This window comes from Mizuhopecten yessoensis, unplaced genomic scaffold (assembly GCF_002113885.1).
Source record: "Mizuhopecten yessoensis strain PY_sf001 unplaced genomic scaffold, ASM211388v2 scaffold716319, whole genome shotgun sequence".
Taxonomy (NCBI): Eukaryota; Metazoa; Mollusca; class Bivalvia; order Pectinida; family Pectinidae; genus Mizuhopecten; species Mizuhopecten yessoensis.
Genome location: NW_018480057.1, coordinates 610,844 through 624,505, shown reverse-complemented (window position 1 = coordinate 624,505; position 13,662 = coordinate 610,844). Strand labels below are relative to the sequence as shown.

General features: G+C 35.8%; 1 protein-coding gene across 1 annotated transcript in view; it reads left to right on the top strand.

The window, feature by feature from the left end:
- LOC110443013 (DNA-binding protein RFX6-like) overlaps positions 1 to 13,662 on the top strand; it is a 60,164-nt gene that overhangs the window by 26,036 nt on the left and 20,466 nt on the right. Inside the window, exons 3-6 of the mRNA XM_021486952.1 lie at positions 5,516 to 5,639; positions 6,016 to 6,077; positions 6,793 to 6,870; positions 13,344 to 13,371. Of these exons, the coding sequence (XP_021342627.1) occupies positions 5,516 to 5,639; positions 6,016 to 6,077; positions 6,793 to 6,870; positions 13,344 to 13,371 (292 nt within the window). The remainder of the gene's footprint in view (positions 1 to 5,515; positions 5,640 to 6,015; positions 6,078 to 6,792; positions 6,871 to 13,343; positions 13,372 to 13,662) is intronic.

Below are 13,662 nucleotides of genomic sequence, written 5' to 3'. Positions count from 1 at the left end.
GGTATCCTCATAGAAATAACAGAAATCTTGGGTACTTATACACAACATATGAACAGATATTTTCATTTCAATAAGTACCAGGACTTTCACCCTATACATCACAGAAATCGTCATTAAACGCTATCAGAGATTATGTTCCCGAAGTACCTTTAAAATGATCATTCAAAGGTGCTAGAGAACGCTGTTCCTACGTGCCGTTCAATATCCCAAGATTTAAAACAAACCATAGGGAGACGTATATATCCGTCTCAACGCTCTTGGATTCCTCTCTGAAACTGAAAGTGAAGTATCGCGCTTCTTTACACAAACTACTATAATTTCATTCATTTTCTCACGGGATTGACATGAATCGATCCGACGGCCGACTTGATCCAGAGATGTACGTCTGTCATTTTGTCCGTGATAAATGGCACATGATGTCCCGTGCACAGGCCCAGCAGTAAACCACACAGGTTCACAAATTGTCTTATAATGTGTCCCAGGTCATATTAAAGTCTTTGATTTCTTCACAGAATGTAAACATCAAGAGGTTTGTGTATAAGTCCGAAGACTAGCACTGAAAGCCTTCAATTGTTTGTAAGTGTTTCTTCAAGAGCCACTGAACCATTGGCTATATCTTCGATGCCACTTCTGTCACTCAAAACTCCAGGGATTTATTCCGGAAATTAAGACAACACATCTTGCGCGAGATCCGTGCCTAATGGTTCTTTTAACCAGAGCTATTTTATCCGAAACGTCATCATCGAACGTTTTGGTTTGCTCCCTGGACTGTACATGTCAGTGGTACTCCGAAACAAAACGAGAAGCACCATCAATATAACACCAACACAAAAAATCAAGCGACACTGAATTAACGAGCTGAATACAAGTAGTTCTCTTTGGATATTCAAATCTAACCTAAATGCCGTGATCTTACGTTTGTCTGGAGCTGCAGATTTACTACAGTAAATAAAACCTTGTGTGTACTGTAAACACTGGCCATCATGCTAATGCAGGCTGGTGTTTGAAATATCTAAAATATATATTGTTTTGTATTTTATTGTTCTACTTGTTTCAACAGTTTCGTTTGGTAAATGTTGATGACGTATTTTTATATTTTATTGATACATTTTATAAGCATACCAAAAAATAGATCTACTGTTTGGTTGCATCTTGTTTTGTTTACAATGACTACCTCACCAGGGCAGGGCAAATAAATACGCAAAGAATGGAAGGTTGAGAGAGAATGAAATGTGTAGGTCAAGAAAGTTCAGTAGACGCGTGATCTTTGGGAGAATCTGGCGTCCGAGGGAGGGTTAGTGGGGAGCTAAATTTATCCCTTCATGAGGTACTGCTACCGGTTTAACTGTTACTATTGAGAAATATCACTGAATGCCGAATTCCTCAATGCTATTTCCTGAACGCGGCCTGTCTGAGGACCCCATGTAAGAACATTACTTTGCATTTTACCTGTTTGTATAATACCTGTCGCACACCAGTTCCACTCTTTACCGCTAAGCTCTTTAATTAAGTGAGGCTTACCATTGATAAATAACACGTAATACCGAATTCCTCCAGCACTACTTCCTGTGCTAGGGGTTTTGAGATCTTTAGAACACGATAATGTACCTTGTACATTTTATTACATCTGACACACGCCGATTCTACTCACCACCGTTTAACCCCCGAACCTTTTAACCATTTATTTGATCTCGCGTGCATCAGCAGCCGCCATTGTCAGGGCCTACTCCTGTAGCTCCTTCACACCTAGTGTTTCCGGGAGGGTAAGGAATGCTGGATAGTCGGATACAGTGGTGTAATGGCTGACAGGTGTGAAGTGTATGTGCATACATTGGTATTTATTACATGTTTATAAAATACTATACTCGATTCTTACTGCTGTGCTATAATTTACTTTATTTATTTTTTATATTTTGTTAGAACTAGGGATGAAGACCTGTATAATTTTATATATGCTGGTCATTTTTGTGTTTAATTATATTTTTTATTCTGAATGAGAATCCTATGTTTGGTGTAAATACTATTTTCTAAATCTTGTTTGAAAATAAACAATAAATGAAAACTTTTTTAAAAAACGTCTGTTTCGCCGGTAACTTGACTCTATACCACTGAAAACAACTCACTAAGCCACAATGTGCCGATTAAGAAACTGCAGCTGTCAAAATAATATCGAGACATATACAAAATTGCCCTAGTATGAAATTACCTTTTGAAATATTTTATAACGTATTACATATGTTAAATGCGATGAACGTTTATTTTTAGAATTTTGTCAATAACATGTGTTTTTTTTTTAAGTTTGAAAAAGTCAAAACCCGTTACCTCGAAATGTGATATGCGATTTTATCGGAATTAGAATAATAAAAATAATTTATTTTGATTAAAAATTAAAATCGTGATAAAAAAAGACTGTCAAAATATCTGACCTCGTGATGACGTAGTTTATTTGTGGCAGCACATCATTTGTCTGAAAATCTATTGTCAATATATAAAGACACAATCTGAACTAAAACTCGATATCACAACAACAGGAACTGCTGAGACAAAATGATCAATTGGTATATGAACACAAGACACGATCTCCCGAAAAAAAGTAAATAAAAAATGGAAACATTTTCAAACCTCTTTGTCTTTCATATGCAGCACTTGTATTTGTAGCACTTACACGTCCCTTTAAATGTTCAAATATGTTACTCGTAAGATATTAAGTCTTGCCTGTTCTTGACTTCTCTCGCTCAAACATATCGCAAAGTTTTAAGGTTTTGCGTCAACGGACGACGACAGACATGATAGAGGGCGCTCTCCTATGGCTGCGTAAGATTAACTTTGCAGGAGAATGTTTCAAAACAAAATAGAATTTTCGATCGATTGTTTCGAGTTCGGTGGGGGAGTTCTCAATCACCCGAAAATAATTCCCAAGACAAAATAAGATCAGAAGAGCAGAGCAAGTTTATCTGTTAATATCAATAGTGTTATCGGGATAGAAATCGGAGGCCTACCTGGCAGTCTTTGTTTAGCTGATATCAATACACCGCGACTGTTTACCGACCTGGGTCGGTCATGATCTCCGACACTTTCACAATACAGTGGCACCGGTAAACATGGCATCTTGCGTAGGAATTAATCAAAGCGTTTTGATAACCGTACTCTCATAAGTTCGGACATGTCGAGTATAGCTGTCTTTGTTTATATCACTCCGATGTTTTCCTCCGTTTACTGCTGGAAATTTACTAAAAAATTTAAGAATAAAAGCAGTCCGGATGTATGAGAGGCTTAAGTAGCGTTCAGGCAGGGGACAGGGAAAGCATTTCAGACTGTTTCGGGTGTTCGTGTAACTGACCGCGTTAATACCATATGTAGGCCATATATATTATACAGCGTGCCCTGCTTTCTCTATAGAATATAAGCAGGTCCCAAACTGTCACGGGTATTAGTAGAGTTTGGATACGTGGAGGTACAAGGACAAGTAAGAGACCGGTTATTACAGACACATGACAGGTGCTTGAAGAGACGACACCACTGATACCTTTCACATGTCACATGTCTTCAGCTTTCGCCGTTTCTTTTTTAAGACGGGTAAAGGTCCTCTAACTAACGGTAGTTTCAAGTATGCTAAGAACGCAAAGCAATTAAGCGGACATCCCCAGGGACAAGTTAATAGCTTACATAAGCCTTCCATGTCCCCGGTTTACTTTACATTTCTAGAATGAAACTAATAAGGGTTGAGTAGAGGAGAGGAAAGGGTACAAAAACAGGGACGGTAATGTTTAACTGGAAAACCTGTACATGATTCATGTAAATACCCGGTAATGCCAGATTGTATACTTCCCAGGGTCCGTAGCCGGGCTTAATTTGATGTTAGACAAACTTTCAGACGATGGGTAAGGGGGCTGCATAGGCCTCCAGCGTGTCAGGGACAGGGACTAGAGGGCTCAGGGGGGCAATCCCCCCTTTCACCCACTGAAAATGATTTTGAACATTTTAAAACCTGTCAGGCGTCAGAATAACGTAAATGATAACAGCAATCGACCACTGTCAGCACTCTTGACGTGTCGGGAACGGATCATTAACGACGGGAAATGGGAAATAATTATTAAGCGAAACACGCACATACACCGCATGCATATGAAATATATGTGAAGACAATGGTTTAACAATCAGAGAAAAACAGAAATTGTATTATTAAGAAATGTATATGAAGTCAAATGCCTCCACTGTCCATTGGTAGCTACGACACTGCTTCCTTTAACCACTAGGTCACACGTCTTTTTTTTAATATTTTACCTCAGTTATCCCTATTCTATATCAAATTATCAGATTGGTGTTTAAGAGTTAGTTAACGAGTAACATGTATTTCGTTCAGCACAAACGAAAGGAAAATGATTTGATCAAGAATAGCATTTTCCTGAAAGCAATTGCTAAGTTTGGGTCGGGTTGCTGCCAAATGATGTTGGATAATACAGGGTGTCAGATGTCGGTAAAAACAAATTTTCTTTATATGTAATGTCTACAATGATAAACCCTCTGCTGTTTTGAGGACATTTGAATTATTTGTTCTACTGTATTGATCGTATTAGGAAACTCATATATTGTTCCAATCAGACTCTGGGTGTCAGGGGACATCAAACATTGTAACATTGGTATGCTGCCCCTTTGTATCACTGAGGACCTGTACCTGTCGTTTTGTTGATGTCTTCCTAGACACTTCTGGTTGGCCAGTGACAGTATAATATCAGCGGATAGAGTGTCACCCAACTGTGTCCAAGCTAATACATTTCAGTGTGATGACCCTTTACAAACCTCTAGTCTAACCCCACCATTGTCATATGTTTTAACTGTTCCGAAGACGTTATATCGCACTAATCAATTATGTAAACAATAACAGCTTTGACAGTATTGAACCTAGGTTTTATTGGTGACCTGTTGTAGGCGCTTATAACTATGTCAGAATTGAATCTGGGTTTTATGCTAACTTGTAGGCGCTTATTACTATGTCAGAATTGAACCTGTGTTTTATTGTTAACTTGTTGTAGGCGCTTATAACTATGTCAGAATTGAATCTGGGTTTTATGTTAACTTGTAGGCGCTTATTACTATGTCAGAATTGAACCTGTGTTTTATTGTTAACTTGTTGTAGGCGCTTATAACTATGTCAGAATTGAACCTGTGTTTTATTGTTAACGTGTTGTAGGCGCTTATAACTATGTCAGTATTGAACCTGTGTTTTATTGTTAACTTGTTGTAGGTGCTTATAACTATGTCAGAATTGAACCTGTGTTTTATTGTTAACCTGTTGTAGGCACTTATAACTATGTCAGTATTGAACCTGTGTTTTATTGTTAACTTGTTGTAGACACTTATAACTATGTCAGTTTTGAACCTGGGTTTTATTGTTTACCTGTTGTAGGCACTTATAACTATGTCAGTATTGAACCTGTGTTTTATTGTTAACTTGTTGTAGGTGCTTATAACTATGTCAGTATTGAACCTGGGTTTTATTGTTAACTTGTTACAGGCTAGAAGAAAACTACTGTATTTGTGAAGGCGTGTGTCTACCCAGATGTATTCTGTACGCACATTACCTCGACTTCTGTCGGAGAGAATCCTTGGAGCCGGCATGTGCAGCAACATTTGGCAAGGTAAGGTCACAGTAGGACATGTATATCGGAAAGATTCAGACATTCGTCAGCATCCTTCAATACACTTACGAATTATACAAGTAGTATATGATACGGCTTAGTAAGACCTAGTCTGATTCATTCTGATCTACCAATAACGAAGTATATTTTAAACAGGAAATATTGGCATAATGGATGTCAAATTGCAGAATACTTTTATTTTCGAATAATTCAAACGATGCAAAGGGGAAACATGCTAATGCATGACTGAAGTTTCCGGATTGGGATACATTCAATTTGTCCGAGTTACACATACAGTCGCTATGGTAATTACAATGTGGCAACGTTAATTGTAACATATGATGACTTTGTTAACCGATCTAATAAATCATTGTAGACGATTCGTCAGAAGTTTCCACATCTCACGACAAGACGATTAGGAACACGAGGTCATTCCAAGTAAGTATACGATGATTGTTTAATGTCGTCACCATACAGTTATTGACGTCATACGATAGTGACGTCAAAATAATGTAACTCGGTTTGGTATGCCTTTTTGGAAACCACAGCGATGTTGGTTTGTTGTAATAGGCATTTGACTCAAATTGACTGTTTTTCGGTTTTGAAGAAAACATAATTTCCCCCCTTTAAATGGGTCTACTTGAATTTTACAAATGTTTGAAATTGAAATTATATCAAAGTGTTGAAATTTACTGTAACGTGATTGTTTGGTTTAATTTGTTAGTTTACTAGACTGATGACTTCTAGAGTTATGGTGTCACGAAAATAACTTGCGTTCACGCGAGAAATACCATATACAAAGAAAGAGGTACTTTTGAATGCGTACAGTGATTATAATCTTTACTAGTCCTTCATTTCGACAAATGTTATTCAAAGATGGTACATTAAATGGGTTGCAACATGCTACGCCTATGTAAGTTCTGTTCTGTTTGTGTTCACGAAATTATAGAAAATGTCGTTTGCAAATCTTGAAGTCTAACAATAACAATATATATCTATGATATGGATTTTGTTTTCCCAAATTCTCGAACAATGAAAAAGAACTGAGTCTGATAAGTAATTTTAAAACGAATTTTATCTTACACATTTACAATGTCTCTATACCACTATTGTCTATAAATGTATATTTGAACTCGATATGTTGTGTTTTCAGATACCATTACTACGGTATAGGGATCCAAGAGACTAGCCAATACTACCACTCAGTATACACTGGAAAGGGTCTAACCAGGTAAGATTACAGGGATTCACTTGTATCTTCCTTACCTTAAGGATACTTTCGGTCGATTTTCTTTTCAAATTTTATATTTTAAAACTGTCCGTAGATATATGACCATTACTATGTATAATATCTCACGGTTATCATTTTGAACCCCAGGAGTTGCGTTTTGTCAGTTTAAATAGTCATGAAGGTATTCAATATTCAAAGTTTACCTTTGTATATCATTAGCTGACAATGCTTTACACAACTGAATTGAAGAAATAGATTAAATATTTTTTACTCATATCTTCGATAAAACAGATGTTGTTTATTGAACGACACTTTTGCACATGTTATATCATGGAGGAGACGCAAAGATTATGTCAAAACCTTTATTAATTTTATAACTCTTGTCATAGTTAATTCTGATAATTAACATATATCTATTTTATTTTCAAGTAACATCTAAACTAATATATTGTTTCCTTTATTCATTATTATTATTATTTCTGTATTTCCTCCAAATTGAAAAGTAACAAGAACACACATACAACCATCAGGTTAAAAACACTGTAATTAAATCAACACATGTAAAAAAGCATGAAAAAACATCGTTTGTCTATGACCAAAATATGAGTAACGTAACAAGGTTAAATTCGTATTAACTTTTCTGAGGTGAAAGCATTGCTTAGGATGAGGAGAAATCTTAACAAAAGTAAGAAACCAGGCCTAAATGAGAGCGTAAATCATATGACTGACAAGAAATTTGACTTAACGAATGCTACTAATAATAGAAATGTTATTAATCAAGGGTAGTTAAAAATTCTAAATAAATATTTTTCGATTTAACCGTAAAAATACTCTTTACGAAATGTTATCTACAGTACAATACCCCGTGCATGTGATGAATTATTTTCACTGTTATGTTGCGAGTATTAGTCACATAAGTAAACGACCTAATACCGTTTGGATACGTATTCGGTAGCTTTATTACTAAAAGAATATGAAAGCCTTTGCTTGATTTTTGCCCACAAGGCAGAGTATATATAAATGTCCATTGTAAACCATATTTTTCCTCATAAATATTTTGATGAATTACAACACTAACAATCCCCATCCCACCCCCTGGAGATCTATGGTATCATTCGATAACAAAAGGTACATGGTAGCATTGTACGTTAATCTTCCCCTTTCACACTTTCCATGTTCACTTACATGAAGATTATGATGACAAATTTGTTACAAGCGCGATATTTTACAGCATTCATTTATATAATATGTAATCCGTAGGTAAGATCATGCTACAAAACCCTGTCTAGATGTATACTCTCCACTCATAACAAATGTTGCCTTGTCTATTCACACCAATTTAAGAGAGTCCAATGTATAAGCTAGATACTTAACACACCTTGGTTTTACTCTTCATACTTGTGTAAATTTACGGAGGACCTTGTGACCTCCACAGTTATGTAACAGCAAAACTTAGGTGCGAACGGTCTTCTGTAGACAGGTATATGGTGCAGTGATGTAAATTTCCCTCCTAAAAAGTGTACATTGTGCCACGATAGGCGCTGATGATCTCTTGAAGTCGTTATTTTCAACACTTTGAGCAATTCAGAAATGGCAGTTGTAAATCTTCAGAAGTAACTGTATATTTCAGTATTAGTTCGAAAGTAAGGGCTTTTTCAGTTTCAAAGGACATCACCTCGTGGTGGTGGTTTTTACTTAATTTGGAATGACGATATTTGCTATTAGTCACGTTTTATTTCTTAAGAATCCAATATATTGTGTAACTTGTGTCGTGAGCGTCATGACATGTCAGGATTTAGGGTAACGTAATGGCGATGATTTATGTCAGAAAGGAATTATTATGATGCACTGTGTATTTTCACAGATTTATATAGCTTATACTGCACTCGTACACGTTTATAAGTGGAGCTGATACCTTTATAACCAGTCCTCTCAATGTCGTTTATTACAAATCTTCAATTATATGAGCTATCATGCATATCATTGTTTTATTTCAATATTATAAAATATCAATTTACCCCCATGGAAATTGTTAATAGCCATCTTATAAAATGCGTTTTACATCAAGTGGGGGAGAGCATACAATGGAAGGCTCGTAATAAAAGTTATAAACATGCCCAAATCTAGCACAAGCACCGCTTAGCCTTCACACTTAATTATTTGTCAAATATAAACTTGTCAAAAATAAAATCTACTTTTTTTGAATCCATGATTTTTACTGCTTCACTTACATCAGGAGAACCGTTATATATCATCATTTTCATAATGTATTGTAGCTCTCAAATATGTATCTGCCTCCAATTGTGATGCTAAGAGTATCTTATCTTTCCTTTTGTCTATTTCGTTGCTATTGTTTCCTTAACAACCGTAATTATATGACGTATGTGTTGCCGTAGTAAAACATATCCACAAAACTATATGTTCAAAACACAAAAAAGGAAGAACCCTATCACTGTCGTATTTGGTATATTTTTTCTCATTATTACCTGATAAGGTAGTTATATTCCTGAATATATTCTATATAAATTTGAATGTTATGATCATCTCAAAAGTTTGAAATTGAACGAAAATACTGTGTCGTTGATGGGACTTTAATTACCATGCAGCACGAGACACAATTCTTAGCGTATTAATACAACACTGACCGGAACTACAATATCCAATGTAAATAAACGTGACGGCTGCTGAAATATCGCTTGGCGTTGTGAGACTTGACAATGTCATTGTAAATTTATGTGCGAAAGAAAAAAGTAAATAAAAAATACTTTTATTACAACAAAAACAAGACCAAGGTCTGCAATATCGTACAAAATGCACATCGGTTGAAATCATCAATGCCGACAAAGGACACAATTTTAACACTCATGCAATTTATCAGAAATATCGTCTGTTACACTGCACTGATCAACAGGGGTTCGATACAAATGTCTGAACTACACATATTCTACAGACCTACTGATATGAGTCACAGCACACATAAACATTTCAGACATTTGTAACGAACCCCTGTGCTCCGTCGCAAGATCACTCACTTGAAACGATATCAGTTTCACGCGTCTCGCAGCCACGGTTTCCTCAGTTTCTGATCACGACATGTCAAATAACGAGTCTGTTATATAATTTACCGACTGTAGTCAGATTCCCATACAATCAACAAATGTATTCACGTCTGGATGCTTCTGAGCAAAGAGAAACTTTCGAATTAACTTCCAAAAATAACTCCTTCGTGGAGGTCAAGGTCGGATTCAAGGTGTTCACTGTATTAATCCATGCGCGAAATTTGTTCCGGGGGAAACTTCAGCTCAGATTTCTTTTGATAGACTTAAATCACCCTATAGACATATCAAACGCAATTGTATTGATACTGAATTGTGGAATAAAAATGAAGTGTTTGTTAACATTTCAAAGTACCATTTTGTTTGCCAATCAGCACGCGACAATACGCTGTTCAAATTATTGAACGAGATTGTGTGGACTGTCGAAAAGGCGGGAATTTTTAGTTTTAAATATAAATTATAAGTTAAAAAAGAACATAAGAGTCAGACAACAGATACCATACAAAAACAGTTCAATGCTTAAGAATATTACACTCTACATAACTAATTTCAATGTAAGAACTTAATAATGCCATCCAAATAAACCTCAAAAAACAGATGTGAGTCAAAGTTAATAAGAGAATTATTTAAGGATTTTTTTATTTTTTTTTTGAACATTAATAAGTTTTTAGACATTATATGGTGACGCCAATTTTGTGTTTCTTGTGTTTTGGTTAATAGTATTAGTTGGCAATGTAAAAATAGACGCCTTGTGGATTTTGAAACGTATCGTATAAACCATACAGAAGTTTGAATACAGTGTGTCGGATTATTCCTTAACAAACAAAAGGATTGTTTCTTTATCTGAAAATAATTCCCTTGGTTATATCACGTTTTATTTAGTTATCAATAGGTAATCGCTCAGATTTTGTGAATACTTCGTTTTATAATTTTCTTATTTCCGGATATCCGCACCGCAAAATAAAGAATGAAACTATTACCATTTTTGCATCTAAAGAAATTTTCAAAAAGATCTGAGTTCCAATTTACCCTGTTGAAATTGACATTGTATGGAATAGTCTTCAGGGTAACATTTCACATCGGCGGCTGTTACGTCAATCTAAAATGGAAATATTTTTCTTTTCATGGAACTATTACTGTTAATTTGGCAGGAAAGCCAGTCACGCAATAATGCCAATTCTGGACAAATAAGAAACTTATCATTTCGCTTAAAAACTACTGTATGAATCTGTTTTGTCATTCTTAATTTATACAAATACTTTCTTTGCGCATTTCTATATATGGCATACATGAAATGTTTTCTTATTATATACTAAATCATTTTTTTGTTACCTTTATTGTATATAAAACTTCTAGTTTAAGCCAATTGTTTAAAACAAATCGTATGTATTTTATTAAGAGTATAGTAATAAATACAACATGTTCAATTTCTGCCTGTTCACTTTGATGCCGCAAAGAGATATTCAGTTGGATAAACAAATAAGCGCTATATTAAATTTCTTTGTATTCTCTTATCTGTACACGTGTATATGTAATTATATTATCTTTGTTATGCTCTGACCAACCACACTTTAATATCCCGGCTAAGTCCCCGTATTCCGGTGTTATCAGGAGCGCAAATGTTTTCATTGTGATCCAAATTCCGGTCTTTCCGGCAGCAATGTTCCAACACTCTGGGAACAGTCAGTGCACATCTGCCTGATGTCAAAGCAAATCCAGTTGGGAAATTATTACTTATGATGATACGAAATTGACATTTGTTTTACTTAAGATGCAAGACAATATATATTGTGCATGTACCTAATATCATTGTCTTCGCTTGTTTGAGTGAAGTAAAAACTGTGATAATGTATATATTGAGGTTTTGGCGGATTAACTAGGTGGCAATCTTGGTACAAACTTTTGAAAATATATATAAAAGTAAAAATAAGAAATGAAATTGTTGAATGTTTTGAAAGCCCCAATTTTTGCTTATTAAACGAATTAAAATCATGTTTGTTTAATTTGAATCAGATTAACTATTTTTGAGTACATTTTGGCCTCACAGTTTGTCTCAAAGTGGCGGACGTCACAAACCGTTAATACGTCTGCTGCAGTCATTGCTTCAATAGGGATCATCTTGTTGGCATTCTCTAACCATTGCTTTCCTTGGGATCATCTTGTTGGCATTCTCTAGCCATTGCTACACTTGGGATCATCTTGTTGGCATTCTCTAGCCATTGCTTCACTAGGGATCATCTTGTTGGCATTCTCTAGCCATTGCTTTACCAGGGATCATCTTGTTGGCATTCTCTAGCCATTGCTTTACCAGGGATCATCTTGTTGGTATTCTCTAGCCATTGCTACACTTGGAATCATCTTGTTGGCATTCTCTAGCCATTGCTTCACTAGGGATCATCCTGTTGGCATTCTCTAGCCATTGCTACACTTGGGATCACCTTGTTGGCATTCTCTAGCCATTGCTTCACTAGGGATCATCTTGTTGGAATTCTCAAGCCATTGCTAAACTTGGGATCATCTTGTTGGCATTCTTTAGCCATTGCTACACTTGGGATCATCTTGTTGGCTTTCTCTAACTATTGCTTTACTTGGGATCGTCTTGTTGGAATTCTCTAGCCATTGCTACACTAGGGATCATCTTGTTGGAATTCTCAAGCCATTGCTAAACTTGGGATCATCTTGTTGGCATTCTTTAGCCATTGCTTCACTAGGGATCATCTTGTTGGCATTGTCTAGCCATTGCTAAACTTGGGATCATCTTGTTGGCATTCTTTAGCCATTGCTACACTTGGGATCATCTTGTTGGGATTCTCTAGCCATTGCTACACTTGGGATCATCTTGTTGGCATTATCTAGCCATTGCTTCACTAGGGATCATCTTGTTGGAATTCTCAAGCCATTGCTAAACTTGGGATCATCTTGTTGGCATTCTTTAGCCATTGCTACACTTGGGATCATCTTGTTGGGATTCTCTAGCCATTGCTACACTTGGGATCATCTTGTTGGCATTCTCTAACTATTGCTTTACTTGGGATCGTCTTGTTGGAATTCTCTAGCCATTGCTACACTAGGGATCATCTTGTTGGCATTATCTAGCCATTGCTTCACTAGGGAACATCTTATTGGCATTTTCTAGCCATTGCTACACTATGGATCATCTTATTGGTATTTTTAGCCATTGCTACACTATGGATCATCTTATTGGCATTTTCTAGCCATTGCTACACTATGGATCATCTTGTTGGCATTCTCTAGCCATTGCTTCTATTTAGTGTTATTTTCAATTTCCCCCGATCGTTTATTAACTTCTACCGTGGAACCTGGTGATGTTTTAAGCTCACTGCGTGGCAAGTTTTTAAATATTGTTTTATAATACCTACTGTTAAAATGGCTAATCTTGTCTTATATTTTTTACAGATTTTCTGGATGCAAACTTAAAAACGAGGTAAGAAACCGTTTCTTTCTTCATTTTTTTTGAGTTTCACTTTCGTAATGTATTTTTTCAGTCTATGTGGAGTGAATAAAATGGTTACATTCATTATTTCCGGCCTGGATAAGTAAACACTTGATTAATTACTCCTACGTGGTGTATGAATAAGAAATACATGATTTTTTAATGAAATATAAAAATAAAAAAACAATATCCAATTCCACCACAAAATACTGCCGTAATTTATTGACGTTGTTTCTACAGTACATTGCCTAGGGTATAATAATACAGTTAATACATTAATCA